General features: G+C 55.1%; 1 protein-coding gene across 6 annotated transcripts in view; it reads left to right on the forward strand.

Annotated features, from left to right (window-relative positions):
* Window positions 1-17,752, forward strand: part of DAB2IP (DAB2 interacting protein) — a 187,918-nt gene that overhangs the window by 9,150 nt on the left and 161,016 nt on the right. Inside the window, exon 1 of one of the 6 annotated variants that reach the window (XM_054509398.2) lies at window positions 10,645-10,948. The exons of 1 other annotated variant lie outside the window; for it this stretch is intronic. In XM_054509398.2, coding sequence (XP_054365373.1) covers window positions 10,846-10,948 — 103 coding nt within the window. In that variant the 5' untranslated portion in view covers window positions 10,645-10,845. Of the gene's footprint in view, window positions 1-10,644; window positions 10,949-12,180; window positions 12,202-16,341; window positions 16,478-17,752 lie in introns of those variants that run through there. 4 more of the 6 variants (XM_054509397.2, XM_054509396.2, XM_054509401.2 and 1 more) reach the window with 4 other exon arrangements.

Genomic DNA, 17,752 nt, shown 5'->3' on the forward strand with positions numbered 1-17,752 from the left:
AACAGAAGAATCACAACATTCTTGCCTAAATTCCCCACGCTCTATACTTTTCATCCCTGTGACTTACTCATTTGATAACTGGAAGTTTGCCCCTCTGAATCCCTTTCATCTCTTTTGCCCCCCCGGCCCCTGCCAACCACCCGTTTATTCTCTGTGTTTATGAGTCTGTCTCTGTGCTATCGCCCCCGAATTCCTAGGACCCCAAGCCACCCCTCTGCTCAACAGAGAGCCCCCTGCCCTGAGGCAGCTCAGCTAGCTGTGGGAGGTCACGGTCCCAGCAGGAGAAGCTGAGCCCAGGCAGGGACTGGGAAGATAAGAGCAGAGGCCGAAAAGGCCGGGAGCCAAGAGGGCGGTCACGCTCCTGGGCTGGCCACTCAGCCGGGCCTGCTCAGCCTCCGGTTTCCGGTGCTGTGGCTTCAGAGGACTCCATTCCCCAAAGTCCTTGGCAGCCCAGTGCAAGCTCAGCTTCTAGGGAGAAGTGGGAGGGCGACTAATCTTCCTCCTCTGGGCCCCAGGAATAGATGGCTGTCCGGGCACACCTTGGCGAGATAGACCCGTCAGACAGGGAACAAGGACGGGGACGGGACACCTCACAGCACATGGAACTCTCGTTGGAAAACCCATTTTATAAAGGAGGAAACTGAGGCGCAGACATGTTTGGTGATTAACTTCTGGTCCAACTACTAGGAAGTGGCCGAGTCAGGATTTAAACCCTGGCCCACTGGCTCCGAAGCCACATGGGTCCCACTGTATGCCAACACGGAGTGCCCCATGTGCTTAGCATCCCAGGGAGAGGCAGGAGGGGCTGTGTCCGCGCTACGGGGGGCCCGGGGTCTCCACTCACCTTGCCCACCCGTTACGTAGATGTGCCACCGGAGACTCAGGAGGGCCAAAGGCGCCTGGAGCTGATCAGATGAAGAGAGAAATCAGGGTACCATGTAGTCAGAGGTGGCTTCTGGGAGGGGCAGCTGGGGCTGGTGTGGGCAGCAGGGGAGAGCCCCCACTGGTAGAGGGGCTGGAGAGAACTGAGATTAAGGTAAATGGAGGGCAGCAGGGAGGCACCCCAGCAGGAGAAATAGCAGAAGCAAAGGGGCTGAGGTGGGAGTGAGCATCCAGAGCATCCCAGCCTGAAGCATGGGATGGGGGGGGCTTTACCCTCAGGCAGGGCCTCCAAGCTTAGCACTATTGGCATGTAGGGCTGGAGGACTGTCGAGCAGCCTGTTCTGTGCACTGGAGGATGCTCAGTAGCCTCCCTGGCCTCCACCCACTAGTCACCAGCAGCATACCTGCCCCCCCCAGCCCAAGTTGTGACAACCAAGAATGTCTCCAGACATTGAAAACTCTTCCCTGGGGGATAAAATCCCTCCTGGTTAAGAACCAGTGTCCCAGAGTAAGCAGGAGCCCTGGAAAAGATCTGAGCAGGGGAGGGGCAGGGTCTAAGCTGCCACCAGCAATCGCCTGCATTCCTGCCCCTGGTCCCGGACCCTCGATGCCCACTAGTCCCCGCCTCATCCTGCAGCTGACCTGAGGCTAAGTGAGCGTGGATGCCAAAGCAGATGCCTGGCTGCGTGGTGGAACCAAAGGGCTTGTGTTTGGGGATGGAACTCCCCCCCCCTCCGCCACCGCAGCATGGGGGACGGGGAGGCAGTGATTCCAAGAGGGGCTGCAAGGCTGGGGCAGGGGCTTGTCAGAGCCGAGAGTTGGACAGAAGGGACTAGAAGGGGGTGGGGAAGCTAACTTTCTGCCTGAGTTCCTGTTCACAGACAGAAGCCCTAAAATCAAAGCATCCCAGCCAACTGGGATGGAGTTTTTCCAACTTTCTAATTCATCCTGACCCCGTGGTCCCAGGGGTGAAGGGGTCAAGGGCTGCATTACCAGGCTGGGGGCCAGGCCAAGGTGGGAATAGCCCGCAGCCTGAAGCCCCTCTTCCCATCTTGCACATGCTGTGTCTCAGCAGGAAACAGGGCTACCTGGAGGGTGTTGAGGGAAGGTGGGGTTTGGGGGGTGACGAGGGGGAGGAAAGCCTCATTTTCATAGTCGCCCCCCTCCCCAACCGTGTGTACAGCCCGATGAGCTTCTAAAATGCGCATCTGGTTCCTCTATCGCTCGTGAGGCTCTGCATGACTTTCAGGATCCAGCCCACCGTCCTTAGGACAGCCTTTCAAGGATGCTTTTCCCACTCCACCTGCATGCACTGATTACTCCGGGACGCAGGTGTCCCTGTGGGTGAAGTCTCAGTCCTGGGGCGGAACCCGTGCAGCCTTAGGCCTAGAACAGAAAGTCGAGCATTTTAGAAGGAAGCAGAGAGAGAAAGGAGAAGACAGGAGAGAGAAAACAAATAGGCAGCAGTGGGAGGGGACTGGCCTGTCCTCACAGCCACCAGGGAGTGTGCCGGGATGGGCTGGCCCCGCAGGCTGGTGCAGAGAGGCAGATATCATTTCTCTGTGCTCACACTCCTGGACGGCTCGTCCCCCGCAAGGCAGGGCCTTGGGCACGACCTGGCCTTGCTGACATGCCCCTCCCGGGTTCGGCCCTTGATGCTCCTGACAAGGCAGGACAGGTGTTCAGGGGGAGGGGCCCGCCCTGCATGTCGGGTATTGCCAGCCATCAGTGGAGCTCAGATTCCTTGGCCCTACGAACCCCAAGAGTCAACAGACTCTGTCCAGGCCAGTGGTTTCCCAATTGTCAGAACGGTCCCAGGGTCCCACGGAGATGCCTCAAGTTTGTCGAATAAGAGAGACTCCACGCCCTTGTTCTAACACAGCTCTGCCCAGGGCAGCTCGCTTTCATCTAAATATTGGGCTTGCCTGAGATTTTTCACTCAAAACGAGTGTTCTGTAGCTCCATCAGTTTTTAAAGAATCCACCTCCTCGAAGAGACGGGAAGGCCAAGGCCTAGCGAGGAGTGGACGGGCAGAGCGGCGTCGACCTCCTGGTCCTTCCTGCTGGAGCGCATGGCCCTCCGCTGAAAGCCTAAATGTGAGCGAATGATTGGAATCTGAAAGTAGGTTTTGTTTGGTAACACCGAAGGACAGTAAATGACACTTGGTTTCTGGAGTGAGGGGTGGGGGTGGGAAAGAGGAACCGCTCGAGAATGGAAAGGGAAGAACAGAGCTGGGTGGCCGGTCACTGTGCACTTAGTTTAATTATACTTTACCCAGCGTGTTTCCAAAGCTGTTCAGAGACGCTGCTCAGACTTCCTGGCTTCAGCCAGAGCAGTGGGAGTAGAGAATCGGAGTCTCAGAGGTGAAGCCTTAAACTCCTCCATTGACTCACTTGACCTTGGCCAAATTAACCCCTTCTCGAGACTCAGTGTCTTCCTCAATAAAATAGGACAACACTCCCATACGAGAGTTGTTGGGAGGGGTGCACGAGAACACAGAGAAGAGGTGGAACAATTCCTGGTGGGCTCAGTATTCTCCCTTGTACATGAATTTGAGGGAGTTCACAGTTTAAGGTTCAAATCCCAGCTATGCCCCTTACTAACTGTGTGACTTGGGGCAAGTTTCTTAACCTCTCTGCCTCGGCTTTCCCATCTGTAAAATGGGGATAGTAGTCGCACCCACCTGCGTCACGGGAAGTAATGAGTTAATATGCACGAAGTACCCAGAACTGGGCCAGGAACGTGTTTGCTATCAATATTTGCATTCAAATAACAGTGGAGACCAGGTCTTGCAGAGGAGAGAGCCCAGAAACAGAATAAAAGAATGAATGAGATAATGAATGAATGCAAGAGAAAGTAGGGTTCTCCCAGGGAATGCCTCATGGTCCTCACCCACGAGTGGTGTCTTCCAGTCATTGATCTTGGCTGGGACCGCCCTGCCACCCACTCACTGTGGCTTGACCTTGCCCTGCATTTTTCTGCAAACACGTAGAGGTAGGATTCCATTTCACCCCTAGATGACTTTGGGTGATAAAGAAGTAACTTCAGCCTCTTTGAATTGAATCTTCTCTCCAGAACGTGTAACAAACCTGGAAATTGGAATTGCCCTGGAACTGATTATCCTGGGAGGGCACCTCCTGGCATTAAAACCAAATTAGATCAAGGTACCTCTGTTATTAGCAAAATAATTCCCTACGATTACAGAATGCAGCCATGAATCCGGATGGCAGATGAACTTCAGGTGACTTACTTGAGACAAATAACTTGAGGCAAAAATCACAGGCTCATCTAATCGCTTCTCTACAGCGTTGCAGTCAGGTAATTATGCTAATGGTTATAAGAAATCACCTTTTGTGGTCTGGGACTGGGAGGCTTGAGACAGAAACGTGTGTGGCGGATATTACCTGCTTCGAGCTGGAGAGGCCGGGTGTCATGTTTGGTGCCTAAACGGGCCATTTCTGGGGAGCTAGTTTGGTCCCCTCTCAACCGGGGGAGAAACCGGTTACGCAATCAGAATTGCAGTGGCTTCATTATTCATCTCTTTTCGGATCATCTTAATATAGGAAATTGAATTTGTCTAAGTTCCACTGTTGGGCATGGCAATTCCAAGAAGCAAATTAAACTATAAAAGCTCAGGACCTTTGAGTCGCTTCCATTTGGCTAACGTGTATTTGTGCCGCTGGGTGCCAGGCACTGATCTAGGCATGCACGGGGGGGACATGCCAACGTTTGAGAGTGTATCTGGTGCTTTCTGAACATGGTCTATCATCCTCTCAGCAACCTGGCAGAGGTGGTATGGTCCCCATTGCAGAGACAAGGAAATGGATGCTCAGAAATGTGAAGTGACTTGCCCAAGGTTCTACTGCAAATCATCAGTGCACATTGATTACTTCCACCTTCCCAGAGAAATCTGGGAGGCCTCCTGGAGGAGTGGACATGGAGAGGGCATAGTAGGGAGACAGAGGACATAGTGGGGCAAACGCTCAGAGGCAGGAGATTAAAGGGGGTTTTCAAAGATGGGAGGTGGGGTGGGAAGAGTGGCCGAGGATCACACAATAGAGGACTTCCCACGACAGCTGAGGGTTTGGATAATGGGAGGGATACCACGGAATGTGAGCAGTACCTGGGCTGCAGTTTGGGGGGGGGGGGCCCTAGTGGACTACTGGCAGGAACAGGGTCAGAAGGTGATGAAGTAAACAACGGATAATTCTTTGATCCCAAATATTGCGTAAGACAGACTTACACTAAAAAATTATTCATCATTTATGTGAAATTCACATTTCACTGGGCATCTTGGATATGTTCTGGGAATCCTAGCTCAGCTGGGTTCTGAGCACCAGCTATTTCCTCTGCGTGGTATGACTTTCCCTTATGGGCACACCTCCTGGCAAACTCCTATCCACCCTTTGAAGCCCTGTGCTCCATATTACTGCTGTGGCAACATTTATCACGCACTCTGGTCGTCAATTTCTTATGTAATTACAATATCTATCTCTTCTCCTCTGAGCAGCCAACCTCACTTCCAGCTGCATAAGAAAAAAAAAAGTTAAGGTCATGACTCACTCCATTTCCTGACCCCATCCCCACCCCCACCTGCCTCCAATTTCTGCTTCTGTCTCAGGATGAGCCAGCCTCTCTGCCCCTCCTGAGACCTTGCCTGCTTCCGTGAGTATCAGTCACCTCTCTCACTGGCTCCTGCAAAGTCACAAGCTCTCCTGAGTCCCTCCCACCAGCGAGACACACAACAAGGGCTTCCCGCGCTCCCTGTCACAGTTGGGTTTCCCGGCGAGCAGGCTCGGAGACGTGTGAGGGCGCAGGAGGTTTGTCAGGGACTGTTCTAGAAGGCTCGGCACCTGTGGACGGGAAGGGCGGGCAGCGAGACCAGGCAGAAGGAAAGCTGAACTGCCATGCGGCCGCAGTGCCGGCCTCTGCCCACTCTGCGTGGGGTTTGGGGAGGGCCTGGGGCAGGGCTGGTCCTTCACACTTGTCCTGAGGAGTGTCAAGGGGCTCAGCCCTGGGGTGATCTGTCACTGGATGTAGGACACCCTAGGAAAGGGGTGTCACCTCAGGTGCAGTGGCTTCCTTCGGCAGAGGCCACCGCCAAACGGAACTGACAGCTGAGGGCCATTTTGCAATAGCCTCCGAACGCCTGGGGGAGTGCGTCCTTCATTCTGGAAGCGGGGATCTGGGCTGCATGTCATAGTATCCACCACTCCCCCAGCCCCAAAACATTCCAAGCTCCTGGGCATGGCATTCAGGGCCCCTCCTGCCCCAGCCCCACCTCCTTTTCCTATGGCCTGTCTCACAGCTGCTTGCCGGGATTCCAGAGCAGGCCGGGCGGCTTCACATTGCCCTGCAATCCCTCTTTGTCTGGCTAACGTCTCTCTCTGCTCCTTTAAGACACGCTCCGAGGTCATCTCCTTAGACTAAGGCTTTCCTGGAGCCACTGCTCCGGCCCACCAGCCCAGCGTCCTTCCGTGTTAGCCACAAGGAGGCCACTGGCGACCCCCTGAGAAGCATTGAGTTGGCAGACCGTAAGCTGGGCAGGATTCCCACCTCATGGGGCCATTTGCATGGGACAAAGTGCCAGCAGCAGCTCATGTCGTGTCACCAGGGTAATATGACATTGTCCAGTGTGATCTGGATCAAAGAGGATCGGCTCATTAGTTCAGAAAATCTCATCCGAGCCCATGAAGCGCACAGTGCTGTTCTTTTCCAGGGACCATATAACCCTGCCGACTTTATGTATTTGTTTGCTCCTACAACATGTAACACTGGCCAATTCATCTTCTAGAGTATGGACCATAAGCAACTTGCCATCCTGTATGTCGCCTTGATGGAAGCTCCCGACAAGTGGACATATGTGCATTTTGCATATACAGTGCAGACGATGCATTTGGTAGAGCGCCTCAGACGCGTCCCTGGGGAAGGTGCCTCAGGCTCTGTCGCCCCTACAGATGGAAGCTGGCAAGGAAAAGACAGGTCCAGATTGAGATCCCTCGGCTATGTGAGAGAAACAGATTGGAGGGGGCCAGAGTGGACATGGAGAGACAGAGAGGAGGGCCACCGGTTCCGAGGGGCCGTGCAGCCCCTCACCCCGGGGTAGTGCAAAGGGCAGGAGGGAGGAGCACGAGAAGCACTAACTTGGGGCACATTTCTGACCCTCCCACCTCCTGGGCCAACTCCCTTGCTTTTGTGCAGAGTCAGAGAACACTCCCCGGCATTTTTTCCCAGCCTCCTTCTTTCGTGGTAACCCAACTGGGTCCCTTCCACCTCCCCCCGCGAATATCTTCCTCTTGGCCAATATTCACGTAATTGCTACCCGTTCCCAAAAATGGGGTCATGCATTTTGCTTCTATTACCTCATTGACTCTTCTTGAGAACCCCTTGCAATATGCCCTCGTCCCATCCTGGTTGTGCGGATACACAGTCAATCCGCATGGTGGGACTGCTTTCCTTTTGAGAGCTTGGCATGACCCTTTCTTGTGTCTGAGTATTTGGATCCACTCACCCCCTTTATTCATTCATCCAACCTTCCCGAGGCCAGGCCTTATGTAGGTAGTAAGGCTGCAGGGGTTGCTCAGACAAGGTTCGTGACCCGGAGGAGCTCCCAGCCTGCAGCTCAGGGAGGAGAGAGAGCCATAAGCGGGTGCAAGAGTGCACAATGTGATAGATGCAGACAGTGGGGTGAGGGGATGCTTCGAGAGCCCCTCTGCCGGGAGAGTGGACGAGGACCTCCCAGGGTCTCTCCATGGGCTGAAACGCCAGTGCTGGATGACAACAGAAGAGAGGGGGAGGACGGACACTCTAGGAAAAGTGAACAGTTTGTGCAAAGGCATGAAGGCAGGACAGAGGTTGGGGGGCTTGGGAGATCCGGTTGCATGGAGTGAGGGAGTCTCAGCTGGCTGGGACTAGGGTATGAAGGATCCCGGGGGAGCCTGAGGAGCAGGCTATTCATGTTCTCAAGTTTTACTGAGCAATTGGCCATGAGTCACGCTTTGTGCTAAGCACTTCACAGACATGATGGTCGGATTATTTAAATTAGGAAACTGAAGTTCAGAGCAGGACTGCATTTTACGGGGATTTTATATTTTATAGCCCCCTGCTTGCTCTGTATCTTTAAAAAAGGTTCTGAAGACTAAAACAAACACCCGGGTACCTTGACCGGTGTCAAGAAATAAAACCTTACCAATATCGATGAAGCCCTTTCCCGCCATCCTTCATGTCTCCCTCTCCGCACCTCCCCCCCGCCGCCCCACCCAGAGGCAAACACTTCACTAAACGGTGTATTTGTCATTCCTCTGAGTTTCTTCAGATTGTTACCAAACATGTGCATTCCCAGCAATAAGTGGTATCATTTTGTTTCGCATGTTTTAAAAATCTCCAAGAATGCTGTCATCCAATGTGATCTTCTGCAACTTGCTTCCCATCCCCCAACTTAACGATTCGTAAGGTACCTCCATTCATTTTCACTACCATATAGAATTTCACGGACTGATCCACCATTCCTTTATGCCTTCTGCTGATGGACGTTGAGGCTACTTCAGATTCTTTACAAGGGTAAACACTGTGGCAATGAGCAAGCCCTAGGTTTATCCCAGAAGCCAAGTTCTCTGGGTCACTGGGATATGGAATGCATCTTCAACATTTCTAAACACTGTCAGATTGTTTTCCAGAGTGGTGGCACCCACTTCCCCTTTCCCCTGTGGTGTATGAGAGAGTTCCCTGTGCCCTGTATCTTCATCAACACTCTGCCCTCCTGCCTCTCTGCTTTTTGTCAATCACACAGGTGTGCCATGGCACTTCTCTGGGGTTTAACTTTCCATTTCCCTGATTAGGAGTGAGGCTGAATGTCTTTTCATATGTTTATTAGCCATTCATGGTTTCCCTTTCTCAAATTGCCTGTTCATATGTTTTACTCAATTTTCTCTTGTTTCTTTTGAAAATTGATTTGTAGAAGATCTTTGTATGTTTTGGATATTGTGTTCCAAATACCTGATTTTGACAGACAGGAAGTTTACACTTTTTTTGGGGGGGGGAAGTTTACACTTTTGAAAAAGATTTTGTTTATTCATTTACTTGAGAGAGAGAGAGAGCATGAGCAGGGGGAGGGGCAGAGGGAGAAGGAGAGAATCCCAAGCAGACTCAGCGCTGAGTGTGGAGCCCATCATGGGGCTCGATCTCAGAACCCTGAGATCATGACCCAAGCCAAAACCAAGAGTCAGAAGCCCAACCAACTGAGCCACCCAGGTGCCCTGAGTTTTATTTTTATTTTTTTATTTTTTAAAGATTTTATTTATTTATTTGAGAGAGAGAGAGAGAGACCGCGAGAGAGGGAATACGCTTAAGGACTGAGCCACCCAGGTGCCCTGCCCTGAGTTTTATACTTTAATTAAGTGTGTCAATCTTTTCCTTGATGGTTTGTGCTTTTGGGGTCTTTAAGAAATCTCTCCCTATTACACAGGTTCTTTGTGTTTAAGTCTTTAATCCACCTGGAACTGATTTTTTTAATGCAAGGTGTGAGGTAGGGATTCCATTTCATTTTTCCCCAACGTGGATATCCAATCACTCTAAAAAAGCACCATTTATAGAAAAGTCCACCCTAGGGGTGCCTGGGTGGCTCAGTCCTTAAGCGTCTGCCTTCGGCTCAGGTCATGATCCCAGGGTCCCGGGATCGAGTCCCGCATCGGGCTCCTTGCTCCGCGGGAAGCCTGCTTCTCCCTCTCCCACTCCCCCTGCTTGTGTTCCCTCTCTCCCTGTGTCTCTCTCTATCAAATAAATAAATAAAATCTTAAAAAGAAAAAAAAAGTCCACCCTTTTCCCAGTGACTGGTAGCACCACTCTTGCCACATATCAAGTTTCATACATGTGTGGGTCTATTTTTGCAGCCTCTGTTCTAGTCCACTGGCCTATTCCTCTATCCTTGGGCTCGTATCTTACAGTCTAGCTGTACCTTTTTATGCCCTTAGCACCCTCTCCCTTGAATTAGAAGAGCTAGTGACTTCCTGAGAGCAGATCTACCTCTTCTTCCTCTTTGCATTTCTTCATCCCTCATTACACGAACAAGCCCCTCAGGCTTTTTTTTTGCAAAGGCTTTCTCACATGCTATCTCTTGGGCTTCTCAGACTTCTTTATGCAGAAAGGAAACTGAGGCACAGAGGTGAGAAGACTTGCCAAGGTCACACAGTCAGAAGGTGTTGGGTTAGGGGTTCTGTAGGATTTGGAAACCACCCCACCCATCCATCCCATATTGCCCAGGCTCTGAAGACCTTTACTTGACCCTCTGGCTCATCTGATACAGGATTTTCACTCTTCCGTCTTTCAACAAGCAGCTCCTGAGTCATGGGAGTGTGCCAGCTCAGTCGGTGCTGGGGCCCAGATCCCATTGCTGGGGGGCTCTTCCCAGTGCTGGAGACCAGTAGGAAGGGTGGGCATTTTATGGGAAGTCGGGAAGCCTCGGGTCAGCAGGAGGAAGGCAGGTGGAGTTTCAGAGTCAATTTGAAGAGCCCCATGCCGGGCGTGCACTTGGGGCCCAGGGCTGCCTTCAGAGAGGACGCCGGCTTCCCGGGGGAATTAGAGGCCTCCTCCCGCCCTCCCGCCTCGAGAGGCAGGAATGCGAAGGATCAGCTTTCAGCAGAGCTGCGGCTGCCTTTCCGGGGAGCTCCCGGTGCAGGCCCTTCCCGAGCGGCCGAATTAACTGGTTCTGTCTGTCCAACTGGGAGAACAGCTCCAGCTAAAAATAGCGCCCTGCCCTGCGCTGGTCGCCGGGATCCGGGGCCGCGACCGTGGGAGTCCGGGCCGCGACAGTCCGAGGAGCCCGGGGAGCCCCGGACGCCCCACCCCGGGGCCTGGCCCAGTCCCACCCCCGAGGCCGCGGCGGAGGCCGCCGGCACAGCGCTGTCGGCACAGGTGCCGCGGAGGGTGGAAGGCCAGCGGGCGGAGGAGCGGCCGCGGCCGTCCGGGATGGGAGCCGGCGGGGCGGCCTCCCGCGCGCTCGCCTGGGCCTCCCTGCCCCTGCTGGGGCCTCCGGCCGGCGCGCTCTGCGAGGACACGCTCTGCTGCCGAGGTAAGGCAGGGCCGGCTGCCGGCGCGCCCCCGCTCTTCGCGGGCACTTGCTGGCGCCTCTTTCTCCTTACTCACCCCAGGTCCGCGGCGGGGGGCGAGCGAGGGGAGAACCCAGGCGTCCGCACCGGGCTCTGGGAGTGGAGCCAGGCGCTCTCTGCAAACTCACCCTTCGTTTGAAAAAGTCTCAGTCTCGCCACCACGACCGAGAAGCGTTCGCCTCCCTTTGGCCTCTCAGTCTTCCCATCTGGAAAATGGAACAATAAATTCGTCAAGCTTTAATATTTGTTGTGACCCCAAGAGAAGTTGGGGAACCCGCTGCAGCCGATCGCAAGCGTCCTGGAGAAGTTTCCCCGAATCCAGATGGGGTTCTCGAGGGTTTATGATGGTCGCGGGGGGGGGGGGGTTGGGCTGGAATTGCCTTCCCCGTGACCTTCCCTCCCCCTGCCGTCCTGTCCCAGAGCTCTGCACCTAGCATCAGACAGCGGCCCCCGCCGTCGGAGATCGAGGCAAGCTCGCCGCGAAATTTAATGGGCCAGAGGACGCGCGAAAATCCTCGCGGGAGAAGAGGGTGTAGAGTAGAAGAGGGGTGAGCCAAGCAGCGTCGCAGCCCACTCCTCAGACCTGTACCCCCATAGCCCCCAGGCTAAAGCCGGGATTTTGTGTTTGACATCCCAGGGGCTGGGGAAGGAGCGCAGTCCGGCCGCACCGAGGGCCCCCGCAGGCAGGCGGAGACAGCGGCGCGCTCGACCCGGCTGGGTCCGGGAGGCGGAGGGGGAGGGGGGCACGTGGCCCGGCCTAGATCCCGGGCCCAAGCGCGGAGAGGGGGCGTGTGCCGAGAGCCGAGGGGATCGCCCTGCTCAGTCCCGCGGTCTGGCCGCGGCGAGGTGGTTAGTAGTGGGGTCGATTGGCCAAACAGGTGCGCCCCCGCCCCTCCCCTCCCCGCCTCCGCTCGGTCCCGGCCGGGCGGGCGGAGCTGCCGGTGGCCGGGCCTGCGATTGGCGGGGCTGGGCCGGGCCGGCGGGGTGGCCGGGGGAGCCCTGGAGCCAGAGCACTGCCGCACGGGCGGAGGCACGGAGCCGGCCGGAGCGCGCTCCTGCCCGGCCCGCCGCCTGCTCGGCCCGCTCCGCCTGGCTGGCGCTACGGAAACTTTCCTGCGGCCCCGCGACCCAGCCACCCCGTGACCCTGGTCCGGTGCAGCTCGGGCTCCGGCGCCTTTGGGATGGCAGCGTCCAGTGGCCCGGCCGGCGCATAGTGGTAAGAGCTAGGGTCCCCGAGCTGGTACGAGGGGGTCCCCGGGGCTTGCAGGGGTCCCAGAGGGACCTGAGGTTCGAGAGGATCTGGGGGCTCTAATGGGAGGTATGGGGGTACCAGACCGAGGAGTGGGCTGCGACTTTGCTTTACTGATCCCTCTTCTACCCTACAGTCCCACTGTGCCGCCGAACGGTCTTTGCGAGGTACGTTGACCCTTTAAACTTCCCAGTGCGCCCTGCTTAGATCATTGGGTCCTTGGCGGAGAACCGCGCGGGATCTAATATGGAAGTCACCCCAGCTGGAGCCTGCAGCCCACAGGGGTTAGGGTGGGGGGGCGTTTCTCCAGCCTCCCAAACCCAGCTCTTCCAGTGGTCTCCCCAGACTTAAGACCCTCCTCAGCTCACCCTAGGGGTTGGTAGTTGAACAGCCACTCCTCTCATCCCAGAGCCAGGCACCCTGGGGCACCCAAGTTTGAGGTGTTGTTTTGTTTAACCGGTAGCCACTCCTCAGTGTTGAGGGGGCGGGGTCATTGAAGAGAGGTCTGTTTTTGGTTTCCTGGGCTGCCCTGACCCCTGAGCTCAGCAGGGTAGGAATAGGGACCAGAGCCATCTAGGTTCCAGTTCCCAGCCTGGTGGAAACGATTGGGTTTTCTGGTTTCCAGATGCTCCATTCTTTTGAGCTGTCTGGCTTGAGTCATATGGAAACTGAGCACCCCTCCTTCCCCCCATTCTGCTATTTAGGGGTGAGATTAATTTTGATTTGAATTTAATTTTAATTGAGGGTGGATGAGTAGGTAGCTTGTCACCTATGAGGATCATCATCTCTAACATGATTTCCCCTCGTGTCAAAGCCAAACATCTTTCTGTGTTTTCTTGACCTAAGACAGTATAGCCAAGAGTTAAAACCAAGCCAAACACCAGCTCTGAGGCCCAGAGAACTTGGGTGCAAACCCCAGCCCTGCCATTCACTAGCTCTGTGTTCTTGGGGAGTTTGAGCTCTCTGAGCTCAAAGGTCTCACCCCAGGGGGATGTAGTGAGGATTTTGAAAGATAAGGCATGGAAAGCACCTGGCTCATAGGACAACAGCCTTGGGCTCCAGTCTGTATCCTGGAGCTTGGGCCCTCTTGCAGCCTGAGCCACACAACCCCCTTTGTGCCTCAGTTTCCCCTCTGCTCAAAAGTTGGTATGAATCAGCCCTTTTGAGAAAAGTGCACAGATGCACGTGTCCTCTGAGGCATACGATTTCAGTGTGTTTGTAGGCCTCGGATTTAAGACAGTCCCATCCATCCCCCTCCTTACCAGGAACTACTCAGAAGGCAAAATAAGACTTTCTATCAACCACTGGCCTCTCCCCATCCCTTTTGGATTTGTGGAGCTAAAGGTTGTAAAGATCAGGACAGTGCAAATGCACCAATTACAGGGAGAGGGACTGACCTGTAGAACCTAACTGAAAGTCACCTTCGAGAGCGCCAGGCCACCCCCCCCTTCTTCCTTCCCTGGTGCCGCATCTCTACCTGGTGAACATCTAGTCTTTTTAGCCTCCATCCTCTAGTGACAGCCTGCTAGGCAGCTGGTTTCCTGATGGAGCCACTCCAGGCTGATAAAAAAGTTCTCGTGTTTCGAGCAGAAATCTGTTACTTCTACCCACTGGTTCTGGTACGACCCTTCAGGCATCTCTTACCGGCTCAAGGACGCCCTGCGGTCCCGTGGTGCCTGGCGCTCAGTTCCTTCCCTTCGACATTCAATACACTGAACTGAGTTTGGCCATGAGGGTAACACCATTTTTTGAGTATTTATGATGTGCTAGGTCCTGTGCGGAGGGCTTTATACATATTATTTCCTTGCATCCTTAAGACAACACCTTGAGGCTGCTTCTTTTCTTACCCTCATTTCGGTTTAGAGAGGTCATGAGATTTACCCAAGGTCATTCAACCCATAAGGAGCTGAGCTGCATCCCAAACCCGGCATCTCCCTTTAGAGCCCATGCTTCTAATGGTCCTTTTTGGCTCCATGCTGGCCCATGTCATGTGTACCCATGAGTGTGTGCCCATGAGTGTGTGCACGTGTGTGTGTGCCCCCGGGCCTGCGGTGTGTGCTGACGGTGCTTTATCACAACACCCTGGGGCACCTGTTAAAATGCAGATTCCTCATCTCCACCCAGACCTGGGCATCTGCACTTTGAAAAACTCGCGGGGCCATTCTCATGCACACCACAGCCTGGGAACCATGGCTGTAAGGTGTGCTTAGGAAGAGAATGTGGGATATGGGTTCCATGTGATCTAAATTCCAGCCTTGGCTCTATTCTCTTCAGCTGGTTAGTTTTCCTTTCTGGAGCTTTCTCCCGATTGTAAAATGGACAGGATGTTATGCCCACTAGTGGGGTGATCCCTGTCTGTGGAAGTCTCCTGGGTGGATGTCAGGCATTATGGAGAGGCCCGTGGAGGACTGAGACCTCTCCTGCCACAAGTGGATGGGCATGGCAGCAAACCTGCGGCTCCCAGGAGGCCCTGCTCACCCCACCTCCCTCCCCTCAAGACCTGTGACCTCTGCTTTCTAGAAGGATTAGTGCATCTTGGATGAGGACCTTGTGCTCAGATTTCTCAGCTAGGGTGGAGGGGACTTAGGAGAGGTGGGCAGGACCCTCCCTTCCCCCCGCCACACACATACCTTTCCTCCTCCATGGCCCCGTGATGACCTCTATCAGGAGGTGCTGGGGGACCCCTGAGGGAGGGGAGGGGGTGGGCCTGCCATGCATGCATCTGTGTTGTAAATCCAGGGGCAACCCACCCCTTCCCCTGGAGGGCTGCTCTGCTGGCCCGGGGGCAGCTCTGGGGAAATGTCTGACTTAGGGCTGGCTGGCCTGGGCGGCCTTCCAGGAGGGGTGAAGGTGAAGGAGTCTTCTGCAAAGGCCTCAGCAATGTCCCCGTCCTGACCACCTGGCTCTGTTGTACGCAGTGCTCTTGTTCCCCCTTGATTCTCTTTGATCCTGCTGAGAGCACGGAATTATGAAACACCCATTTTATGGAAGAGGTCTCTGGAGTCCAGGAAGCTGCAGTGACATGTCCAAAGCTCTAATGTCTGCGTGCATAAGGGAAGGTGGTGAAGTCAGAACTTGAACCCAGGCCCCTTGACAATAAGCACAGGCCTTTCTTGCACCATATCCGCGCTATGTCCTTGTTTTACTGCCCCACCTGGTCCTGGCTTCGGTGCCGGAGCCCTCCGGGAGGCCTGAAGGAAGATCTGTGTTCTGGCTGGGCCGCCATTGGGCTGTGTGATCCCCTGCAGAGCTGGTCATCTCTTAAAAGTGTAGTTTCCTTGTCTGTTAAGGCGGGGGGGGGGGGGAGCGGTGTTCAGTTATATCTCTGAGATTCCTTCCAATCTTGATATTCATGAGTTACTCTTCTTTTTCTGCCTTTCTGGGGAAGGGGGTCCTGTGATGGGCTTGGGGCACGGGTGAGTTGTTGGGTTGGGTTGGAGGGCAACGTGCTACACTGGCTTGTTGTGAAACCAGTCAGCTGGGCTCTGTGGGCTCAGTGTCCAGGGGGCTCAGGGAGCTGAGGGGTGGGGGCGCGGGCCACAGGAGGGAGCCCTGGGTGCGGTCAGGGTGCTCACCTCTGGAATTAGACAGTAATCAGCACTCTGAACACTGCAGGGGGTGATGATGGCCGGGCCTGTGAGAGGAGGCTGAGGAGCAGGACGGGGCTCCAGCCCAGCGGAGCACCCCCTCAGCCCTTCATAGCCTTGGCCGAGAGGCCAGGACGGTGTGCGGTTGTCTCTTGTCTCCCAGCCAAGCCACCGCATGCCTCTCCCCTGGGCGTCCCCAGCATTCCTTAAAGCCAGCCCCTCCCAGCTGGGGTCTGTGCCAGCATGGCTAAGAGGCTCTCCCTGGAGCCGAGCAGCTGGGTGAGGGGGTCCAGGTGCCTGTTCTCCATGCCCAGGGGGAGCCCCTGGCAGCCCGGCTTCCTAAAGCGGGCTCTTGTCAACCGAAGGCTCCACCAGCCTCCTGTTCTCAGCTTCCCTCCATCCTGCCTCCTCCTCCCTCCCTGGGGCTGGGAGGGGAGGGAGGGCTCCCTGTTTCCCGCCTGCAGGATCAGGCCCACTGCAACTCTCCTCTCTGCCTGTTCTCCCTCTCTCTGCTCTTCAGGCTGCCTGTGTCCCGGTCTCCGCCTGACTCCTGGATGCCCTTCTCTCGTGGCCGCGGCTTCACTGCGCAAATTCTTCCTGCCCCTCTGGGTCTGGCCCAAATGTCACCTCCACTTGGTCTCATCACTCCACTAAGGGTGAGCCGCCGCCCCCCCCCCCCCCCCCCCCCCCCCCCCCCCCCGGTGCAGTCCTGGCTTGTAGCTCCTATCAGCCGCCTTGCTTTACACTTGGTCGTCGGCTTGCCTGTCTCCCAAGACGGGCTCTGAGCTTCTTGAGGGCGAGGCCCGGGGCCTTACTTCTCATCTCAGTGCCCATGGAGCGTGTGGGGCCCGGCCCAGGCCTTCCTGGGTCTAGTAAATGCTCATAAAGCCTTGTAGGGTTGGACTGGCTTGTCATTGCACTTGGTTGTTCTGTTCCTGGCTCAGAGCATTTTTCCAGAACCCTGCTTCCCCGTGCAAAGAGCCTGGGTCCTCTGTGAGCTCTGTGTCAGGCTGCCTGCAGCTGAGGGATGGACCCAGAGATGCCTTTGGTTTGTGGAAAGACTTCCCTGACTCCTTTGGATTGTTCTTGATCTGCCTTTTAAAGAAGTCTATTCTGCTTTGTGGCATCAAAGACAGAGAAGCCTGGAGGAAGGTCTGAAAAGGGCATATCATTTCCTGCCCGCCCCCCCGCCCCCCGCAGGCTGAACTTCAGGTCCCAAATGAGCATTGCCAAGATTCTTTAGAATTCCTAAGAGAGTGTGTAATGTATTTATGGGAGGGTCTGTGGGGTCATTGGGATTGTGCTGGGGGCTCACGGATGTGGCCCCAGAGGCCCCTAGGGATCACATGACTTTTCTAGGGTTGTACTGTTATTTGCGGTCAGAACCTTCAGGGAAACTGTCTGTCCCTGGGGTCAGTGGGGGTTGCCCAGCCAGGAGAAGGCTGACCATCTTGAAGGCTCCCCATTCGGAATGAGGCTTTTTTTTTCTTTGAAACTCATGTGTTGGGGTCATTTTCTCTGCTGGTATCATTTGATGAGAGTGAACTTAGGCAGTGGCAGGTTCATTTCTCTGGTCCTGGGGTCAGCGGGGCTTGGTGAGGTGGGCGAGGTGGGACCAAGGAGAATGAGCAAATGTCCTTACAAACTTGATCAAAGCCCACACAAGTAGGCCAGGGACTGGGGAGGAGTTCTCTGTCCCGAAGTAGGAAACCCCCATCTCCCTGCAGGTCACAGTGACTGATCACCTATTAAACACCCACCTTGGAGTGAGGCCCGAGGGATGCCAGGGGTGCCGGAGGAGGGAAGAGGAACAAGATTAGTAATGGCCCAGCCCGGCTCCTCAGAGGGCCAGGAGGGAATGTGGGGGTAGACGAATCAGTAAACGAATGAATAACCCTCCTCAGCATTGCTGGTGACCCTGTCTGGCGGCT

This window comes from Mirounga angustirostris, unplaced genomic scaffold (genome assembly GCF_029215605.1).
Source record: "Mirounga angustirostris isolate CCGP_5_RB_7025 unplaced genomic scaffold, mMirAng1.0.hap1 SCAF_15, whole genome shotgun sequence".
Classification (NCBI taxonomy): Eukaryota; Metazoa; Chordata; class Mammalia; order Carnivora; family Phocidae; genus Mirounga; species Mirounga angustirostris.